Source organism: Malus domestica, chromosome 05 (assembly GCF_042453785.1).
Source record: "Malus domestica chromosome 05, GDT2T_hap1".
NCBI classification, from domain to species: Eukaryota; Viridiplantae; Streptophyta; class Magnoliopsida; order Rosales; family Rosaceae; genus Malus; species Malus domestica.
In genome coordinates, this window is record NC_091665.1 from 46,402,190 (window position 1) to 46,425,184 (window position 22,995).

The following is a 22,995-nucleotide window of genomic DNA, read 5'->3' on the forward strand; positions in this document are numbered from 1 at the left end:
GTGATTGTAACTTGAATATCCAAAATTTGGTTCCCAGCAAGGGAGGTCCATATCTCATCATCCCACTCTTTACGCTCAATTCCTTAGAACTCACACACCATCTACTCATTAAAAACCACATTCAATCCCCCACATTGTATAATATCCATCCCTAATTAAGCTAAGCTTTGGAGATTACAGCTCTTTCTTTCTTTCTTTCTTTGTCTATCTATTGCTAAACTGCCTAGCAAAACATAAGCCAATCGGATATCGGAATGGCGGGTTATGATGAAGAACAACTTGGAGTTGGAGGAGTTGGAGGAGTTGGAGGAGATGAGCTGTCCCTTGTCCATCCAGACCCTGTTGTGTTAGAGCTCAATCGGATGCACAACCTACTCAAAGGTCCCTCTCTCCTCCTCCCGTTTTCGCACTTTTTCCGGACTATTTTTGCTTCTTCTGTAAACTGAACTGGTTTTTCATATATGATATTGAATGCAATTTACTGAGTTGAGTTTCAACAGGAGGAGCATAGGGTTTTATAAGAAAGCCATATTTACCTAGTAATAAAGATATGATGACTTCTAAATTCCGGGTGCTGAAAATGACTTGAGCTTATTGTTTTCTATTTGTTCTTTATCTTTATGTACATATATAGTCCCGTAAACTTCTCTTTATATTCCTTGAATGAACATTGTTTTCAAAAGTTGATCCACTGGTCTAGTTATATATGTGATACCTTACAAGGACTATGAATACAAAGAACAATTGTTAGCCTCAAAGACACTAGTATCAAAAGATTTGATGGTTCAGTAGTTAAGTGTTCTACGGTTACCAATTCAGTCTCTTGGTATATGATATGCTTTTTCCTTCTACTAAAAGTTGACAAAAAAGTCTTCAAATACAAATTTAATACGAGTTTGTTAAATTGAACTTGCAGAAAAGAGTCGGGAGTTGGGGATTGCTCAGGGTGAGATCAAGGCTCTCAGAGCTACCGAAGTTCAAAAGGATAAGGCTGTAGAAGAGGTACTGAAAGTGAAAGAAATATGTACAGACATGTCAAGTCACTGAAAACGCACAAACACATTGAACTTACTCATTAGAAAACGACTGAATCCTTTTTTCTTTTTCGTTATTACATTTTCCAGCTCAGAAATGAAGTACAGAAATTGGACGAAAAACACCGAGTCACGGAAAGTCTTCTCCAGCACAAGGTGTGTTTGATTACTGAGATTTTTGAATTTCGGGTATCCTTATGTCTGATGAATTTTTGTCACTAATCACCCTACTATGTCATGTCCAAAACCAAATATGATAAAATGCAGAATCTTGAAATCAAGAAACTAATAGATGAGAAGAGAGATGCATTGGCTGCACAATATGCTGCTGAATCAGCTCTTAGAAGGGTACATGCAAATCGAAGGGACGATGAATCTCTTCCTCTCGAGTCTTTCATTGCTCCTCTAGAGGCTGAAATCAAAATGTACAAGAATCAGGTAGAAACTCAGGAGAATTATTCCCTAAACTAACCCCATTTGATTGCTCACACCGGAAGGATTTTTCCTCCCCTTTTCACCTTTTCAGATTGCAGCACTTCAGGAGGATAAGAAGGCGATGGAACGCCTCACCAAGACAAAAGAGTCAGCTCTTCTTGAAGCAGAGCGGATATTGCAAAGTGCACTAGAAAGGGCTCTAATAGTTGAAGAGGTTCAGAACCAAAACTTTGAATTGAGGAGACAGATTGAGATCTGCCAGGCATGACTTTGCATCAGATCCTATTTCATTTCTCAAACATAATTAAGTACGAGTATTCAATCCAATCAATGTACCATATGCAGGAGGAAAACAGAATCCTTGAAAAAACAAACCGCCAAAAGGTTTTAGAGGTTGAAAAGCTTAGTCAAACCATTCAGGAACTTGAGGAGGCCGTTTTAGCTGGTGGGGCTGCAGCCAATGCTATTCGTGACTACCAACGGCAGATGGAAGAATTACATGTACGTTTCATGGGTACATATGATTAATTTGAAGGGACATATAAACAAAACATATTTACTTCCATGACAATTTTGGAATTTGGGAAATTAATCAAAGCACTGACCATCGTCTCATGGAACTACACAGGAGGAGAAGAGAACTCTGGAGAGAGAGCTAGCAAGAGTTAAAGTTTCAGCAAACCGGGTAGCAACTGTGATTGCTAATGAGTGGAAGGATGACAATGACAAAGTTATGCCCGTGAAACAGTGGCTGGAAGAGAGAAGACTAATGCAGGTATTTCCTGTTCAGGAAAGAAAAGAAAATGCCAAAAACTATAAAATAAAATATTTGAGGACAATTATTGCTTTGCATATGCAGGCAGAGATGCAACGGTTGAGAGACAAGCTAGCTATATCGGACAGAACAGCGAAGGCAGAAGCACAACTCAAGGTGAAAATATAATCTTGGCAATCATCTTGTTACTCCATCTAAATGCTTTGCCATTTATCCACCTGAATCTTTCATTCTTCAATTCTAATGTTACATCAGGAAAAAATGAAGTTGAGGTTAAAGACGCTCGAGGAAGGGTTAAAGCATGTTTCGAGCTTCTCCTGTACTCCTAATTTATTTTGTGGTTCCCCAAAACCGGAAAAATCTAGTAACTTCTTAGGATTTCTGACAAGCAACGGTGGTTCAGCAAAGAGATCGACATCACAGCCGAGGGGTTCCACCGTCAGTAGAAGCTCTCCACAGCAACAGCCACATTCAGACAACGAAACAGCTGGAGGGCTAAAAAGAGCGAACAGCTTTAGAAAAAAATATGGTTCTGGAGAAAATATGTTGAAGAAAAGCTTATGGGCATCTAGAAGTAAAGTTGTTGATAGTGGTGAAAAGGAGAACACAGAAATGAAGGAAAATACTAATACTGATGCTGAAAACAACAATGATAAAACTGCTGCCGCGGACATTAAAGCTGCATATGGTGGCAATGAGGATTCGCACAACAAGATAAGTACCGATCCTGAAAGTGAAGATATGGTCTCCGGGTTTCTCTACGATAGGCTTCAGAAGGAGGTCCTAAACTTAAGGAAGCATTGCGAAGCCAAGGAGAGCGATATGAATGCTAAAGATGAAGAAATAAAGGTGAAATTAACAACACATTCCTCCCATGCACCCCCTAATTTGTGTCTATTCACACCATTCATGTACTGAGTGCATGTTACGACTGTTTTCTTAGATGCTGATGAAAAAGGTGGATGCGCTGACAAAAGCCATGGATGTAGAGTTTAAGAAAATGAAGAGAGAAGCAGTGGCTAGAGATAAAGAAACTGCAGCAGCCAAGTATATGGATGATAACAAAAAGAGCAGAAATATAAACTCCTCTAAACGGTGCGTGACAAATTTGTAAGAGCCTCAATTGTATACTTGTTTCCTCCTTTTCAGCTAATTTGATCGTGAATTTCTAATATTATGATGATTAACAAATGCATCTTGAAATTTTTGTAGGGTAGCAAAAGCATCTTGAAAGAAAGCAGGGATTCACCAATGAAATAGCTACTTGAAATAATATTACGATCCTAAAAGGAGTGATGAGTTTGTTCATTTTAGGTTGGTGTTTATTGTGTTTACCTATGCTTGATGAATTCTACATAAAGAAAATCCGAAAGTACATTTTACATTAGAAGGCTTGGCTGCTCCTCAATATACTTTGTGATTGATTCATGAAACTTCATGTTTATAATTAGAACTGTTCATATTATACATTGCTCTGTAAATGTCATCGTTACAAAAAAAATCAATTTAAAGTAAGATCCTTTTTTATTGTAAGTAAGATTATTTAGTCAATCAACAGTAGCGAGTAGATAAATGTTTCGTAATTCTTTAACATGATCAATCTATATGTTTTTATACATTCAGATGACTAAACGATCTTATATTTTATTAACATTTTTTTACGTAAAATGATCTTGAGGAGGAATTGTTGAGCCAAGTTAATTCCTTTACGTTATGAATCTATTGTGTACTATTGTTATATATATATTAATGGACCAGACGACCATCGGGGCACTTATGTTATAAAACATTTTATAGGTTGTCTTTATAAAACATTTTAAGGTTACTTTTGAGTTTCAGTATAAAGTGGTATCGAAATCGAGTTTTATGGAACAAAATGACGACTTTAAGTTTCAAGGAGTAAAGTGGGATCAAAATCGAGTGTCATTAAAACGTGATGGTAGTAGCATACTTCTCATTTAAGTTACTTTCACCTTAGAGTAGTAATATTCCTTGTAAAGGTTTCTAATGTAATCTTTCCGTTTGTGGCCTGACAAAAAAACACTCTGCATATTTCTAAGTTTATTTGAACTTGTGTATCATGAGATGGATACATAATCCTGATCAATTGGTATAAGAGCACTCTCACGCTACTAAGGTAATAATTGCCCAGGTAATTAGGCAAAGACAATGATTGCCTTAGTAAATAGTAATTGTTCGAATGCTAGTGTCTTTCAGATCTCCTATAGAATAATAAACGTTGTATTTTGTTGGTTTCTCAATTTCATCATCAACATTTGTAGTTATAAACCTCAAATCGGATATTCTCTCTTTAAGGCCATTAGTAAACGACCAGAAATTGCTCAAGTCAGGTTATTCATTGAGACTAAATTTTTTTTAGGAAACTTTGACAAAAAACTTCGAGTACTGTTCACCTTAATGAAAAACCACATTTTTACGCTAAAAAATCAATTATGGTACTATTCACTTTACCCTTTATTTTGTCTTTATCGTTAAAACTCAAAGTTTTCAAGTCATTTTCATTAGTTTTCCTTTTTTTTTATGTAAAACTTATTGTCTGAATCAGTAGTATAATAATTTTAACATGTCATGTTATCGATGGTTTAGGGTATAGTCATGTTATTAAAAACAAGAGAATATGTTGCATGATACTTTATAAGATACGTTAAACTCTTATTCAACAATACTATCTTTGGGCCTAGGGGGAGATCCGTCATTATTATTGTCATTTTAACTATTGCATGGACTTTCCATATCATTTGGGTTACAATGAGCCAAGGTTCGATTTCACTAACTTCTACAAGACTTATCTTCATATAAAGCGGTAAACAGATGATGTAGGTTGAATGATATGCCCCCTCCAAGATATTGTTAAACTCTTGTTCCATAACTGCTCCCAATTTGATCAACAAGTCATCTGCATCTTCACACTACGTAATTTCCCAATGGTTTATAACTTAGGGCCCATTGGTGCATGAAATAGGATGACGCCTACCAATCTAGGGATAAGTGTGGGTTCAACTACAGTTCTACGTAGAAGTTCAAAGACAAGAAACCAACCAATTTCATTATGCAATTATTCCAACTTCGTATCAATTTCCTCACCCAATGTCATACTAATCGAGAGGATGAATATTGCTGGTAAGCGCACCAACTCATCTCACACTCGCTCATCTAGTGTAGCATCATTGGGGATTTACTCAACATCAATATGAGTGACAAAATCAATTAGACCATAACCAACTATTGGAACGGGTGCTCCTACTCGTCCCCTATTGTCATCATCATCGACATTATTGCTTTGTTTTCCTCTATTTCACCATAAGCATCTCCTTCAAAGTCATCATCATCGATTATCATGCCTTCATTTGCATCTTCACACTACACAATATCCTAATGGTTTATAACCTAGGACTCGTTGGTTTTTGTGCATGAAATAGGATGACATATACCAATCTAGGGTTAAGTGTGGGGTCGGCTACAATTATACGTAGAAGTTCAGAGAAAATAAACCAACCAATTTCATACTGCAATTCTTCCAACATCATATCAATTTCCACATCCAAACCTTGTTGCACCATATATATAATGTCATACTGGTTAGGATGGAGGATATTGATGGTAAGCATCATCGAACATTATTGCTTTATTTTCCTCTATTTCATCATCGGCATCTCTTTCCAAATCATCAACAATTATCACGCCTTAATCATTACCAGCCCCATGCCAATGACTAGCTCTCGATGACATCTAGTCACTTTGAAGTCTCCAATAAAAAAATTATCTTGATTGAAGATTTAGAGAACTCATATTGTACCATATATTAAGTCTCAATATTTGGGCTTCATTACTTAGCCTATTACTTTAGTCTAAAGAAAGCATGGAAATGGCACTATAGAAATGAATAGTGTTAGTTTATTTACAACAATGCCATTGCTTTAAGAATTTCACCTGGGTTTTTTTTTTTTTTTTTTTTTTTCAGGTTTAGTTGTATGGGCTTTTGCGGGTTTGGGCTGTGACTGGGTTGGTGTGTTTTGTTTGTGGTTGGGTTGTTCGGATGGATGGCCGACACGGGCAGGCCTAGCCTGCAATGAAGCCAATGAGAAGTGAGGGGAGGTGTGGTGCGATGCGAGAGAGAAGAGAGAGAGGAGTCGTCCGATGGCAGAGAGACGAGAGGTGGGTCGTGCGATGCCAGAGAGATGAGGACTTCTAGAAGGAAAAATTGGAGGAGATAGGGAGGGGTAGGATGAGCAATGCAATAGGTAGGGCTGCTCGAAATTTGGGTTTTGTTTTTTTCTTGGTGAGCTCTGCTTTAGATAAACGGTGAGGCAGGATGGGACGCCTAAACCTAGGGTTGGTTTCAGAGATTTGGTTCTAGCTGGAAGCTATCTCTGCAAGCATTGATGAGGATTTCTCCCAGCTGGCAGCTTGAATTTCTTTCAAAGTTAAGTGTCCCTTTTGAACTGAATTTTCCCTTATTTCACTGTTTATGGTTTGAACTTGCTTAGAAATCTGTTGTTTTTTCCTGCTTTCTTTTCTGTTTGATTATGGTTCGGTTCTTCAACTTTTAGTTGGGAGTGCAAGATTTGATTTTAAATTACTAAATTGGGACAGCAAAACATATATTTTTTGCTGCTTTCTTCACTGTCTGATAATACCACTTCCTTTTCATTTCTCTTTTTCTTCCTGTTGTGTTGGTCTTTCAGTGTTTATAGCTTCTCTGCCGAAATAGGTTTTCCATTTGTATAAACCTAGGGTTTTGGGTGTTTTGTCCTAGGGTTTGGGTGTTTTGTCCTCTGTGGTAAAATTGCTTCACACAATTTCTGGGGTTGCGACCGACAGTGGTATGTGCTGTGTTTGGTTTTTCTTTTGCGTTTTGCTTGATTTGGATGAAATTGTAACCATTTTGTTTTGGGTTGGTTCTGATCCTGTGCTAGGTTTTCCTCGTTGAGAGGATATTTTTCATTTTGGTTCCTTCGTTGATCAGTCGCAAATTTGGCAGTGTCTCTGGCGGTCCTCTTATTTTTTGGGTAAATCTCCTTCCGCCAAAAACAATTTCCTTGCTATTTTTAGTACTTCGTTCTCCTTCTTCTTCTTTATTATTATATACCTTCTGTTTATTTAACATGTTTGTAAGATTGGTTTATCATTTATGCATGTTTTTATACAATTGTTGCATATTTCATTCATATTTTACATATGTATATGCTTCACTTTTATCAAGTACGTACTTGAGAGATTGGTAGCTTAATTTTGGGGTGACTTTTTGTCATCGTTTTTTTTGTACGTCTGGGAACCCGTTATATTAGAGTGTGTTTGTAATTTTTTGGAACAAATCAGAGGAATGATTGGAGTTTGGGTAAATTTGATGTTAGGTTAAAATTTCTTTGTAATTTTAGTCTGCTGTGCATTACCCATTCGGAAATCGCGCTTGAGCAGTGGTGTTGCACCATTGTGCTATTTTGCAAAGTACCAAACCAGGGGGAAGAAGATCATTAACACTTTGTTTAGACAGAACCGTTTGTTTTGGCCAAAATCAAAAGGAAAAAAAATACTTTTAACCAAATGGTATGTTTTCTTTCTTCTTTGTCCATTTTGCCTAAAACATTTAACCAAAACATGACAATTTCACTGAAAAAAATCCCATTTCCCTACTTTTAAATGAATTAAGCATGTCGTTTTACCACCTCCTATAAAATATTTATGTAAACCAACAAAAAATTTGACTTTTTTCCTACTTTTGAATGAATGAAGCATGCAATTTCAATTTTGTCCATGTGGTCTAAACTATTGAATCAAAACATGACAATTTCATCGCAAAAACCCCATTTTTTCCAACTTTTGACTGAATTGAGCATAACATTTTAAGGCTTTGCATAAAAGATTATATGAGGCAGCTAAAAATCCTATTGTTTTTCTACTTATTCATTGTATCAAACATGCCATTTCAAATTAGTAGCTCAATTTTCTTTCTGCTGTTACAATTAGTGGCTTAAGTGCCCCCATTTTTTCCTACATTTGAATGAATTGAGCATAGCTGTGAATCGTTTCCTAACAAATCTGTTGAGATATGTTATTTTTGGTAGGAAATTATGGTTGTTGTTGTTAGAAATAGATTGAATTTTTCTGTTTGGTTTTGATTATAGCTTATGTCTTTGAACAAGCATGTTTTTAAAGTTGCTGCAAAGTGTTTCCTCCCTTGCTTGAATAGGTAATACAATGTTTCCTCCCTTTATTTCTCTGTTTCATCTACTATATCCACCAGCCATAAAGCACAAAAGCAGTTCTACTCAACACGCACACACACACCCACTTTTCCAACCGTCCAAATCAACCACTTTTCCGACCCTTGAATGTCTTGAGGTACTTTCTGTTTCTTTGGGTTTTTATGCCAAATGTGCTTAAAGATTGGACATGTAACTGAATGTTAGCCATATAGTTTAAATTGGGTATGTGATTGAATATTAGGTATTTAGTTTGAATTGATTTGAATGTGTGGTTTATTGAATTGGAATTTGGATATGTGCTAATTGGAATTGGATATGTTGAAACTTTATATATATCTCAAAAGAGAATAAAAGGAATTCATTCCACATACAGAAGCAAATGATCCAACAATTACATATTTAATTAGAACTCCATGAGTGTTTTTGTCAATGATTTGTTGATTTTGTGTGATTTCGGTTGGATGGCTATCATAAAGTGAATCCTCAACTTTGTTCGTGTATATTGAGAGTAAATTAGAGAGCTAAAAGGTAGTAAAGTTTGAATATTTATGTTTAATGTTGTTTTGAGTTTGGATTAATTTTGTTTGTTTGATATTAGAAATTGAGTGATAGGGAATTGGCACTTTTCTCCATTTTGAATAACGTTTAACTCAATTCTAATTTTCTGTTTGGTTTCCAAGAAAATTGAGGGAAAAAAGGATAGAAGAATAATGAATTCACTGAATTGAGTGCTTTAAGTCCATTTGTGATTGAAGTTATTCCCTTTGCTTTCATTTCTGTTTTTTTTTTTCTTTTGGGTTTCCAGCACGTTGAGCATGGTAAAATAAATTATTTTGATTTTGGAAGTCTACTTTGTTTTTCAGCTTTAGTTCTTGGGGGAACCGAAAATGTGATTATATGTATGGTGGTTGTATTTGTCTGTCATTTGAAAGCAATTGAAACAGAGAAAGAAGGGAGAGGAAAAGGATTTGGTCCTTATTTAATTCTTCTTCTATTTCATAGATTCAAAATGTGTTTAGTATCTTATTTAATCGGTGTACCTTTGCTCATTTAACTCAAATTTAATATGATTTGGTCCTCCAATTTCTCTAAATTGCTAACGGATTTATTTTCTTTAGAATTTTCATGAACTCTGGTTGTGGGATGATGCTTGCAGGTGAACTATATGCACGGTTTTCTGGGATGAGTTAGGAAGATCCACCTGAAAACAGCATATAAGATAGAGAACTGGTACGTTGCTTTGTGTTTCTGTTGGATTTTGATGTTTATATGACCATTGTCTTTTCAATTGATAAAAAATCTTCTGTAACTTCTGAAAATTCATCGTCACCATTGAAAAAAGTGTGATTTGTTCTTGGTAGATCGGGTAGTTCGATAGTTGATGGATTCATGCCTAGAATCCTACTACTAATTTTGGGCTACAGGCTTGACCATTATTTACAGCAGAGATGTTGTTTTGAGATTAAGAGACCTTAGGAAACTATCATACAAGACTATACTTACAATTGAATATCGTTTTTCGAGTTCATAAGAGGAATGTGTTTATGGAAGTTAATATCTTCTTTTTCTTTTGGTGGTTTTCTCACTAGGAAATGCTCAAGTTCTATCATATATTTTTTGTTAATTGAGTTTTGATTTTCACAGTAATTGTACAACCCTGTTCCATCATGATTAAATCTGCGTCGCAGATCTTCTTTCTGTGCCTTCTTCAAAACTCCTATTGTGAGTTCCAAAATATACCCCCATTTTTATTTTCTCTCTCTGTCTGCGCTTTTGGAAAGTTCCAATTTCTTGCGTTCTTAAGCTTATGCCTCCGAAGGCACCTTAATTTTGTGTTTAATTTGGGTTTTCTTTTGTTATGAATTCTGAATTTTGTCTTTATTTTGGGTTTTGTGGGTTTAGAATTTAGAATTTGTAAGTAATTAACTTTAATTTTGTCTATGTTCTTTTAGGTTTTTTTGTACTTCTTTCGTTCAATCCTCATCACTCTCTCCTCTATGTCTCTCACTAAACAATTCCCAATTGGTTTTTAGAGAGAGAAAGTGGCAGCAGCAGCAGTGGGGAAGGAAGAAGGACTATTCCTGTTTCTTTGATCTTTTCTGCCTTTCGAAGCTCTGGGTTTTGGCTTTGGTTCCATTAGCTGTTGAGGTAATTATTAATCCATGCTTTGATTGCAATTTTTTTAATAGCCATATATGTAATCGCTTTAAGCAATATATTTCACTTTTCACATAAATTGCCCGCAAAATCCAATACAAAAGTGACAGAGAGACCACACTCCCAACCAAAGTCAAAGGTATGATCTTACAAATAGTTATTCTTTTAAGGAGAATAATATTATACCTGTCTAATTCAAGTTTTGTATCAATGTTCATTTGCTATTACCCTATGAGTTGCTATACGACTCAGAGAAAATTTAACTATGTTATTGGTGATTAGAATTATTGGCGAGAGTACCAAAAAAGCAACGGTTGTGGATCCAATTGAATATGAGAAGGTTCTGAAAGCAGCCCAAGAACATGGTGTCGGTATCAAGCTCATCCTCACCACTCGCCATCACTGGTATGTTTAGACTTGCTCATCCAATTTACCATTCAATGCCTCATATTCATGCTGATACAACACACACACATATTTGTTTTGGATATTTTAGTACTTTCCAGAAATGGATTTATGAGGATTTATATCGTAGTTGGGTACATGATGCGGATTCATATTCAAAGAAAAATGATCCCCGCTCTTGAGGTCTCTTTCTTGATTCGTTTGATCGTTTTGCTAGGGTTTCGAGTTGTTGCAATTAGATCTTGAAATTGCATTGTAGAATTTATTAGCATAGTGGTCTTCACAAATCACCATTGATGCAGCACCTAATTAGGGCGGGAAGGAAATTAGATCTTGAAATTGCATTGTAGAATTTATTAGCATAGTGGTCCTCACAAATCCGCCATTTCGGACTCCTACTCTATACCTGTTAGGGCGGGAACCCAAAATTTTCACCCAAAACTCTCTCTCTCTACTTTGTCCTTCTCTGTTTCTTTCTAAACCTCTCACGATTTCCGCTCTTCCGCCGCTTGTCGTCTTCTCCAACCGAATTCTAGGGTTTCTGGTTCTCTGTCAGCAACTGAAATTTCCCGCCGGGGGTCCTCCGAGATGAGCCTCCGCCGGGGCTCCAAGGTCTGGGTCGAGGACCGGGATTTGGCCTGGGTCCCGGCTGAAGTCGCCGACTGGAAGGGGAAGCAGCTCCAGGTCGTCACCGCTTCGGGAAAGAAGGTGAAGTGAAACGTTTGCCCTCGGTTTTTGTGTGTAATTACTGATTAGTGTGTATGAAATTTGGGTATTTTTGTGTTGATTGTGGGGGTTTTGGGAGTGTAGGTTTTGGCTTTGCCGGAGAAGCTGTTTCTGAGGGATGCGGATGAGGACGAGCATGGCGGAGTGGTGTATAACCTTCAGAGGGGATACGCTCTCAATGATATATATGTGAGTCGATTTTTGTGTGCAATTTGTATAATTGGAGTGATACGGCTAGTTTGTGAAGGGGCTTTTATGTGCCACATTGTGCTATGTCATCTAGGATTGATGATGATTTGTTAAACCGTGGATCGGCTTAAATGCTTGCGAAAATTTTCAAATTGGCTATTGATTGTCTCATTGATGGCTTACACTTGGCGTGCTACTGGTTCTCCGTTAGCCCTGGATGAGGCTTACTAGCAGACGAGTTGACGTGAATTGACCTATTCTAGAAATGTTAAGTATAACCCCAAAATATCCTTGATTTCAACCGGAGAGTTGGGAGGACTTAAATTGACTGCTGTTAAATGTATAGGAAAGTGATCATATTGAGTGTTATAATGGAATTGGTATTTCACTTGTCATGTTTGACGCCATCATTTCTAGATGAGATAATGATAAATTGATAATATCATAAACCAGCGTAGAAAATGTGGTATACTAAAAATTTTTCCTTTTATATTTTCATATTATTAAAATTGGTTTACGCGACCTACTTTCGGAATTGAAGTGATTGTTTTCTTTTGTCGTTGGTAGACATATACAGGGAGCATTTTGATTGCGGTTAACCCATTCACAAAGCTTCCCCATCTATACAATGTCCATATGATGGAGCAGTATAAGGGAGCTCCATTTGGTGAGCTAAGCCTCCATGTTTTTGCCGTGGCTGATGCGTCTTATAGGTATGCCAATTTTATGATAATTGAGTCTTGACCTTTTTTGTACTTTGCTATTCCATTGAATGACTCAAGTTAGCTTTTCTGGATTTTGTAATCCAGAGCAATGGTGAATGATGGACAAAGCCAATCAATACTGGTCAGTGGTGAAAGTGGAGCTGGGAAGACTGAAACGACGAAACTGATTATGCAGTATCTTACTTATGTAGGAGGCCAAGCTGCTGGTGCTGGTGATGAGAGAACTGTTGAACAACAAGTTCTTGAAGTAAGATCAACCTCCATTCAAACAAATATCAACTCTGAATAAGAGTAGAAATAAATTCACACTGTTATAGATAAGGGTTTTTCATTTTGCCACTAAATTTTGGCAGCGGAGAAGTTATGGTTGAGTTAAATAATTTTTTTTTGACCAGTTTGGTCTTCGTCATGGTCCAACACTTGAGAAAAAGAATTGATCTTCTTCATTTTTACTGAGAAAATTGGTCAATTTAGTTTTTTATATTTTTGTTAGAAATTGTTTTTAAATTTTATTGTCTTGTTGCCTTTAATGTGTCACTGATTCTTTTTGGTGCATGGTTCAGTCGAATCCCCTTTTGGAGGCATTTGGTAATGCCAGGACTGTTAGAAATGACAATTCAAGGTGTGCTATATGTTTATTCTTCTCCTGAAATATCACTAATTTGGTATGTAAAAATTTGAAATTCTCACACTTTCGGTTGAGGCACATGTATGCTTTCTTGATGATAAAAGAATGGGGTAAAAGTTATGCTGGTTAGTTGAAAATTGAGATCAGAGAGTGAGGGCAATGCAGGAAGAGTATGGATTAATGAAAAGAACTAGGTCTTGGCTTTTACTTAGTATAAAGTAAATACCTTGAAGGTAATTATAATTGGAGGATGTAGGGGAGGATATAGAATATAATTACTGAACTGTTTCTGCCCTTTTTAATAGATAACATTATTCATTAATGAACTTGTTGTTTACTGTATCCAACAATAATTGGGATATTTATTATTGTAATTGCTAATCAGTTTAGTAGTATATCATTAACTACTAATAATGATTTTAGTTTTTCTGGCAATTTGGTAAATGTCATGCTTATTTTCATTTTAGTTTTTGAAGTGAAAATGATTTTCCTTCAATTGTCATTCTTCTTTGAGGCAGTCGTTTTGGCAAGTTTGTTGAGATCCAGTTTGATGCAAGTGGTAGAATATCTGGAGCTGCAATTAGAACTTATCTACTGGAAAGATCCCGTGTTGTTCAGATTACAGATCCTGAAAGGAATTACCACTGTTTTTACCAGTTGTGCGCATCTGGAAAGGTACTCTTTGTGTCTGTGATTGGATGGATTTATCACACAGTTACCATTGTAAATATCTGAGCATCTATAGTCAATTAGCTGTTTATCATTGAGTGTTTGTGTGTATACATGCGTCAAGTTTTCCTTATGCATCCCAGGATGTTTCAAGTTGTGTATGTGTATACATGTGTTTTTTACACCCATTTCTATGTATCATCATGGTTCACATATGACCATCAGTCGTGTACTCTATTGAAGCTCATGGATATTGTTCTCTGGATTCTCCATACGTATAGGATGCAGAGAAGTACAAGTTAGACCACCCAAGCCACTTCCATTACCTGAATCAAAGCAAGACTTATGAACTTGATGGAGTGAGCAGTGCAGAAGAGTATACGAAGACAAGAACAGCAATGGATATTGTTGGTATCAGCCGTGAAGATCAGGTTTAAAACTTAATCCAAGTGGATGGCGCTTTAAGATGAATACTTTTTTTTCCCTTCACTTCCGCTCTTGGGTGTTTCTGAGATTCATTTTTCTACCTTTTTAGGAAGCAATATTCCGCACCTTGGCTGCAATTCTGCATTTGGGGAACATTGAATTTTCTCCTGGGAAAGAGCACGACTCTTCAGTTCTAAAGGATCAGAAATCGAACTTTCATATGCAGATGGCTGCTAAACTTTTCATGTAGGTGATTTATATAGCTTGAACTTGAATTTTTACTTTCCCTTACTAACTTTGAACAAACTGAATGGTTTAATATCCTGTCGGTTTCTTTAATATTTTATGAGTGAACATTCAATTCCGAGATTTTTTGTTTTTTTTTTTGTAATTTACTGAGGGAGTATCTTCATGGACTATATAATGCAATCCGTGCATATTATGAGTCAGGAGATACATCTCTAGAATGTTGCCTGTAACTTAATCACTCTATTGCATTTTGTGATAGGAACATGCTAAAGAAAGTTCCTGCCCAAACTATCTCATATATACAACTTGCATTCGATAATTTAATTTAGAGTTGCTTAATAAATCAGGTGTGATGTGGACCTCTTATTAGCAACACTGTCTACTCGTACAATCCAAACTCGTGAAGGAATTATTGTTAAAGCTCTCGACTGTAGTGGTGCTATTTCTAGTAGAGATGCATTGGCAAAGACTGTTTATTCTCGGTTGTTTGACTGGTATGGTTTCATCAACATTCCCCACAGGAACTTCATTTTCTTAACTCGTCTGGGAAGATTCTTCTTTACCTTATTTGGGTTTGGATATTTTCACAGGCTTGTTGATAAGATTAATACATCTGTTGGCCAAGACTCGACTTCCCAAATGCAAATAGGAGTCTTGGACATTTATGGTTTTGAATGCTTTAAGGACAATAGGTGAGATCTTTACCCATATCTATTTCAATTTTAAATATACGAGTCTTAAATTTGGATTTGGAATACTATCTAAGTGCCATTGAAATTTTGTATAGTAAGTGGTCATGTCGCTTTGACTTGTCCAGAGGGTATATATGTGTATTGTAAATGAGTTAGTGTCATGTGTGTTTCTGCTTCTTGTTTGTCACTGTAATTCATAAGGTGATTGGACTTTTGACATCCCAGCTGATCTGTTAGTTGGTGATAGTCATAGTCTCTCTCTACTCAAGTTTTACTCTTTCAACCTATATCATCCTTATTATTATTGTTTTATTTCTGTCTTGTCAAAAGTCAAACTCTAGTCTATTATTATAAGAGTATCCTTGCGATTGTACATTATTCCTTTGGTTAATTTAGGTTTTCCTTTTCCACAGTTTTGAGCAATTTTGCATTAACTTTGCAAATGAGAAGCTACAGCAACACTTTAATGAGGTGTGCGGTGCATTAATGTTTTATGAAATTAACATACTCTTATCATTTTATGTTATTAATAATTATTGTATTCTAACTTCGTTCCCACTTGTTCCAGCATGTGTTCAAGATGGAGCAGGAGGAGTATAGCAAAGAGGAAATTGATTGGAGCTACATTGACAACCAAGATGTTCTGGATTTGATTGAGAAGGTTTTGCCCATTCTGTCTCCTTTTTTTGGTTGACAAATATTTATGAAATGCTGCAAAGCCATCTTCTTCTCCCCTCCCTTTTATTATATGATTTTAAAAGGATAATTAGTATCCTGGATTGATTTCATAGTAGCATGTATGCAAGGAGTTGACTTACATATACATAAGTCAAAATAAACAAACAAGAGGGAGCCTTCACAAAGGTTGCTTAGGAGAAGTTTTAGCAGTCGGTAGAGCCCCAGAAAGAGAAGGCATCGGAGGGGGATCATTCGGAGCCTCAGTACTGGACAAAACCCTAGAAGAAGGAGGTATCAGAGGTTGATCATTTGGAGCTTCATTACGCGGTACAGCCCCAGAAGACGAAGGCAATAAATACTTTTGGAACAAACCCACAAACCTCTGATGATCAAGTAAAACTTGACTATCAGATTCCTTCATCTGGTCAAGCTTCATCTTTATGTTTGTAGCATAGTCATGTGCGAGCTGGTGCAATTGTTTATTCTTATGCTTGAGCCCTCTAATCTCCTGTTTGAGACTCATCACTTCAGCCGCTAATGATTCAATTTGGCGAGTTCGAGCAAATAGGCGTTGTGCCATATTAAACACAGAACCTGCACACTGAACACTGAGAGCCAGAGAATCCTTAACAGCCAACTCATCAGACCGTTTGGAAAGTAGTCTGTTATCTTTGGGAGTGAGAAGGTTCCTGGCCACCACCGCACCGGTTATATCATTCTTCATCACGGAATCCCCAACGGTAAGTGGACCAGTAGGGGAGACGAAAGATGGGCGCCATATGTTGTCTGGAGAAGGCGTGGCTGCCTCTTCAACAAGGTTCAAGTCAAAACGACGGTCGGAGGGGCCAGACATTTTCAAAGGTGTTGAAGAGAGAAGAGGTCGGACAAATCAATATCTTAGAAGTGCAAGAATGGAGCTTCTACTGGTGGAGATTCAAGTGTGCTTTGGAACTTAATGCCAGCCTCTATAAAAATCCGATGGAGCTTCAGAAATCAAAGAGGCGTTTGCTTTATCAAAAGCTGGGCTGCTCAGAGGCCACGAGGGTCGATCTCAAAAATCGATTTGCTTTCTCAAAAGCTGGGCTGTTCAAAGACCACGAATGCCGATCTCAGAAATCGAAGAGGCGCTTACTTTCTCAAAAGCTGGGCTGCTCAGAGACCACGAGGGTCGATCTCAGAAATCGAAGAGGCACCTACTTTTTCAGCCCTGTCAGCACCTGTCACATGCACACTCAACTTTGCGGAAATTATGGGCATTCTGTCGAAGATTTCTGGTGAAGTAGAAAACACATGAATCTTACTGTTCAATCACTCACTTCCCACATGCAACATTAGCTCATGGGTACCACAGATAACTTTGCCAAAGTTCTCTGACAAAGTTGAGACACGTGAAGTTTGCAGCTCCTACTACATCGCTCTGACCAAGAAGGGTAGAAGAATAGTAAACAAACAGCACTAACAAAGTTTAGACACATAAATTTTGAAGGTCTAGCTACCATATTATTACCCACAAGGGTAAAGGAACAGTACCACTGCTGGATAATTGGAAAGTCCTTGTGTGTCAACCTCTGTGCTCCGTGGCAAGGTAGACTAGCAAACATGCTCAACCTTTACTCACATTCGAGAAAACACTCCCAACAAGATTGCTTGCTCCAAAATTGAAGAGGCACCGCCCTTTGAATCTCGAGAGCCAGACTCCCAACATGATTACTTTCTCAAAAATCAAAGAGACACCGCTCTCCGAATCTCGAGAGCCAGACCCTCAGCAGGATTGCTTTCTCAAAAATTTAAGAGGCATCGTTCTCCGAATCTCGAGAGTCAGACCCCCAGCAGGATTGCTTTCTCAAAAATTGAAGAGGCATCGTTCTTCGAATCTCGAGTCAGATCCCCGACAAAATTGCTTGTTCGAAAACCGAAGAGGCACCACTTTCCCAACTTCGAGAGCCAGATCTCCTTGGATAAAGCTTGTCTGTAATCTTCACACGCAACATCAACTTTCCAGATACCACAGACCACTTTTTCCAAGTTCTCTGACAGAGTTAAAACATGTGAAGCTGGCAGCTCCCATTACCGTGCTATGACTAAGCAGGGTAAAGGAATAGCATTACTACTTGTTGTTAGGGAGACTCCTATATATGTCGACCTCCATCCCCAACGGACAGGCAGACCTGCAAAAATGCTCAACCCTTCCTCGTATCTGAGAGGGCACTCCCAACGAAGCCTTTCGAAATATTCAGCTTTCTTTCCTCCCGATAATACCTCTGCAAACAAGCTATACCAGAGCAAGAATATCTCATATCATCAGGGTTAAAAGCAAAAGTATCCTATATCATGCTTTTTCCCTGTCTTTTCCTTTGGCCTTGTTCTTACCTGCAAAACAAGGAGAAAGAGAGCAATCAGTCAGCACTTGGAATTAAGCTTCCAGTCAGGAACTAACTGCCTGGAACCTCTTACCTGATTACTTACCTGGCATTGCTATCGAGTACTCATTTTCAACATCTTATGCTCTTCCAGGGAAGATACCGCATTTGCCTGAGGAACAGATAGGGCAAGTGAGAAGGATACAAGGAAGCATGTGGAGACAAGCGTAACAGCACACGTGCTGATACATCCACTACTCTGTCAAAAGCAAAAGTATCCCATATCAGCAGGGTCGAATGTACTCTAGATTTGATGGACTTGTTTTGACCCTCAAATTTTTCAGTCGGCCTTATACTTTGGAGGAAACTAGAAAACCCTTCAGCCCAGTTCAAGAATAAGTCTGTGGAAAGTTACTTCTTCAAAAGCAAAAGTATCTTATATCATCTCTTCTCGTCTTTCTTCTCTTTATCCTTCATGCTGCCTGCAAGATAGGGAGAATGAGAACAATCAGCCGGAACTCGAAATCAAACTTTTGATTTGGGACTGATTGCTTGGAGCTCTGATTGCTTACCTTGTCTGTCACCTCTTTCAGCAGATTCCCTAACTCGGCGACTTGGGGGACTCTTACTACATGGTTTGTATCGCGCTTGACCAAGCTTGAAACTACAAGTAAGCTTCAAGTGAAATTGATACATTACCTTGTGCATCTCCACCAGTTAAAGATACCACCCCTGGATGGAGGAACAGTACTTCCAGAGAAGATGCCACATTTACCTATGAGACTATTAAGGCAAGTGAAGATGATACCACACTTCGGTACTTAGAAGTTTCGTGATTACGAGATCATTTTCCCACAATATTTCCTAATGTTATTTGTACTAAATCATTCACTTGTACTCACTAAAGGAGAGCTTGAACCTATGTACTTGTGTAAACCATTCACAATTAATGAGAACTCCTTTATTCCGTGGACGTAGCCAATCTGGGTAAACCACGTACATCTTGTGTTTGCTTTCCTGTCTCTATCCATTTATATACTTATCCACGCTAATGACCAGAGCAATCTAGCGAATATCACAAAAAGCGATCGTTTTCGCTACCTAGGATCTATCTTGCAAAAGAACGGAGAATTAGATGGAGATCTTAATCATAGAATACAAGCTGAATGAATGAAGTGGAAGAGTGCATCCAGCGTGTTCTGTGACCGTCGTAGGTCACTGAAGCTCAAGGGAAAATTTTATAGGACGACAATAAGGCCAGCGATGCTGTATGGCACAGAATGTTGGGCGGTGAAGTATCAACACGTACACAAAATGGGTGTAGCGGAGATGAGGATGCTTCGTGGGATGTGTGGGCACACGAGAAAGAATAAAATTGGGAATGAGGATATCCGAGGTAAAGCAGGAGTAGCCGAAATTGAAGGAAAGATGAGAGAAAATTGGTTACGATGGTTTGGACATGTGCAAAGAAGGCCTATTGACGCTCCGGTTCGAAGATGTGACTACGGGACAGAGGTTCAGGGCCGAAAGGGTAGAGGAAGACCTAGGAAAACTTTGGAAGAGACCCTAAGAAAAGACTTAGAGTACTTGGATCTAACGGAGGACATGACACAAAACTGAGCGCAATGGCGTTTTAGGATTCATATAGCCGACCCCATTTTGTGGGAAAAGGTTTTGTTGTTGTTGTTGTTGTATGCATTTGACTGAATCTGGTAGTTGGGATTTTTTTTTTTTAACTTTTTATTTTGTCATTTGTTTGCCATCACCCTCTCTACTGAGATAATGACACAAGTGAAAAGTGGTGGAAAGGGAAAAGATTTGTTGTTAGAGAAAATATGTACTGTTGGATTAGGAATTAGCTGAGATAGCTGCAATGTGCACAAAAAGATTTGCTTTCCTATTTATTGCAAGCATCTCTTTGCACTAAATTTACAAAAAGGATTGAGCTTAAATATGCATGATACTTTTTTTTAGCGATTAATATTGATGTTTCATTGTAATATATGCATAGGATATATGAATGCAATAATAGGGATTGAGTTTCAAGGGTGTGTGCTTTGTGCATCCCTTTAACCACAGATACTATTTTTGGCGAGTTTATTTTAGTGAGACAATGATGTTATTATAATGCAGTTGGTTATTCTTTTTTGTAGTTGATCAAATCCAAATGTTTTCTTACATGCCCTTTGATATAAATACTCACAACTCTCTCTCTCTCTCTCTCTCTCTCTCTCAGCTCACACACGCACACAGAAACTACCACATTGCTAGAAAAGCTGAAGAAACACTAGAATTTAGTGAGTCTGAAACGTTGAGGTTGACATTTAGGGATGGGAAGTTTTTGTTCATTCTGTTAAGGTGAGCGTCTTGGAGGTATTGTGGATATATTGTCCGAATTGGGGTTTTTAAAGTTGAAATTTAATCTGGGATTTTGAATTTTTTTTACAAGTTAGTAATTTGTGGAGTTATTCTTAGTTTTATCAAGAAATTTGATTTAGGTTTCATATATTTTGTGAAATTAGATACTTTTTTTGTGAAGATTTTTTTTATCTGAAAATGCTCGAGAGTTGAATGTGACAAAGTAAGCAGATCATCATGTAAACCAGAAACCAAGAAGCTCAAACCCTGAGAATTCAATGGTTAGCCCTGTTTTCAGATTTGTTTGCTTCAGTTTATTTTGTTGTAATATAATTAATAACATATTAGAGTGAAACCCTGTTGGTTATTGTGCTTTTTGTATAGGTAATAACATGTATTTTCTCTTCTTTGCATTTAGCAGTAATCAACCTTAGTTATGTGACTCAAAATCTGAGGCAGCCTCTGGACCTTATTCTGAGGAAGGTAGCATTTTCCACTTTTTCAGTTATTTTTTGTTCGGTTGTTGAGAAAGTGATGGAAATATAGTTATCTGTGAATATGGAAACTTGAATCTGTGTAGACTCCTTGGTTGTGTATTGGGTTATGTGGAGGTTTAGGGTTTTAATTTTGAACGATTTGTTCATAATTGTGTTGAATTTATTCAACTTAAATGTGTTTTATTCATCCGATTACGCTTGAAACAGCTGGTTCCCAGCGCGGGCGTAATTTCTAGTGATATCTATAAAAGGGGAAGGAAACCTTGTTTTTATAAAAAGGATATTTCACCCTCACTTTAGGAGGATGTCAAACCCTAACATCTCTAGTAACAAGCCTCTACGTAAAATGTAACTCTTATTTTATATGATGAAAATTGACTCTACAAACCAACAAGTTTCATCCTGCAATTCTTCCAAGGTCATATCAATTTTCTCATCCAAACTTTGTTGCACAACATATATAGTGTTATACTAATCGGTAAGGTGGATATTGTTGGTAAGCAAGTGGTACATCAACTCATCTCGTGCTTATTAATCTAGTGCAACATTATTGATGATTTGCTTAACATCAATATAAGTGACAAAACCATTCAGACCGTAACCAACTAGTTGAAAGGGTATGCCTACTTCTCTTCCATTGTCATCATCAGCTACATTATTGCATCTTCCTCCATTTCACCATCGACATCTCCTTCCAAATTATCATCATCAATTATCACGCCTTCATTATCGTCGGTAAATTATCAATTATCACGCCTTCACCATCGTCAAGATTTCTTTCGTCATTTGGATGAAGCGATAAATCGATTATGCTAAGTTGAATGAAACTCCACCTCCATTATATTGAACTATTGTTCCAGAACAACTTGTAGGTCGAGCAGCAGGTCGTTTGCATCTTCACATCGTGTAATGTCTAATTGGTTTATAATCTAGCGATATGGACCATGATATGTGATGACATCTACCCATCTGATTTATATTCCTAAACCACGGAGGAATATAGGGACTAGAAACCAAACAACTTGATCATCCATTTCTTCTAATGTCATAACGATTTAATGCAGACCCTATTGCACAACATAGATAATGTTATAGTGCTCAGGCGGGTGGATATGATTGGGAAGTGGGTAACGAACCAACTCATCTTGCACTCATTGATCTAGCGTAGCAGCATTTGGGACTTGTTCAAGATCAATATGAGTGAAACTCGTGCATACCATAACCAACAATTTCAACAGGTAGTCCTACTCCTCCCCCATTGCAATCATCACCATTATCGTTTTCATCTTCTTCCATTTCATCATCGGTGTCCCCTTCCAAATCATCACCATCAGCTTCATCTATTAGCACACCTTCATCATTAGGGTCTGCGCCGGCAGGGTCTGCAAGGCCAGCTGTCATTGCCACGACAGCTGCTGCAGCGCCTATGGCTGCAGCATAAGAGACGAAATGCAAAGGCTTTTCAACATTGCTGCTAGATTTTGACTTGACATCCTCATCTCTATGCACCAACTTAGATAGAATTAAGTTCAATTGCCTGAAAGATACAGAAAATAACAACTTAATAGGAATGAGCATTACTTAGAAAACAATCATACCATAACCAACTATTTGAATGAGTGCTCCTACTTGTCCCCCGTCGTCATCATCATCGACATTATTCATTTATTTTCCTCTATTTCATCATCGCCATTTCCTTCCAAATCATCATCATTGATTATCACACCTTTATTTGCATTTTCACACTATGTAATATCTCAATGGT

At 37.5% G+C, this 22,995-nt stretch overlaps 2 protein-coding genes across 3 annotated transcripts; both read left to right on the forward strand.

Annotated features, from left to right (window-relative positions):
• Positions 1–3,781, forward strand: LOC103434416 (microtubule-associated protein 70-5). Of its 2 annotated transcripts, none has more exons than XM_008372760.3 (11): positions 1–381; positions 917–1,002; positions 1,125–1,190; positions 1,302–1,472; positions 1,561–1,731; positions 1,815–1,970; positions 2,098–2,244; positions 2,329–2,400; positions 2,500–3,093; positions 3,188–3,354; positions 3,457–3,781. In XM_008372760.3, the coding sequence occupies exons 1-11, from the start codon at positions 255–257 to the stop codon at positions 3,473–3,475; spliced, it is 1,776 nt and encodes a 591-aa protein (XP_008370982.2). In that variant the 5' UTR covers positions 1–254; the 3' UTR covers positions 3,476–3,781. The 2 variants fall into 2 exon arrangements, with proteins under 2 accessions (XP_008370982.2, XP_028954767.1); XM_029098934.2 differs by having other exon boundaries at positions 3,188–3,339.
• A 3,245-nt stretch (positions 3,782–7,026) lies between these two features.
• On the forward strand, positions 7,027–21,434 carry LOC103455646 (myosin-15-like). The gene is made up of 21 exons (XM_008395226.4): positions 7,027–7,274; positions 8,391–8,607; positions 9,628–9,701; positions 10,505–10,619; positions 10,733–10,767; positions 10,911–11,033; positions 11,570–11,741; positions 11,844–11,948; positions 12,516–12,661; positions 12,758–12,920; positions 13,237–13,295; positions 13,820–13,976; positions 14,252–14,401; positions 14,506–14,642; positions 14,993–15,139; positions 15,236–15,337; positions 15,751–15,808; positions 15,906–15,998; positions 20,612–20,733; positions 20,915–21,014; positions 21,155–21,434. The coding sequence occupies exons 7-20, from the start codon at positions 11,622–11,624 to the stop codon at positions 20,958–20,960; spliced, it is 1,605 nt and encodes a 534-aa protein (XP_008393448.2). The 5' UTR covers positions 7,027–7,274; positions 8,391–8,607; positions 9,628–9,701; positions 10,505–10,619; positions 10,733–10,767; positions 10,911–11,033; positions 11,570–11,621; the 3' UTR covers positions 20,961–21,014; positions 21,155–21,434.
• The last annotated feature ends 1,561 nt before the right edge of the window (positions 21,435–22,995 follow it).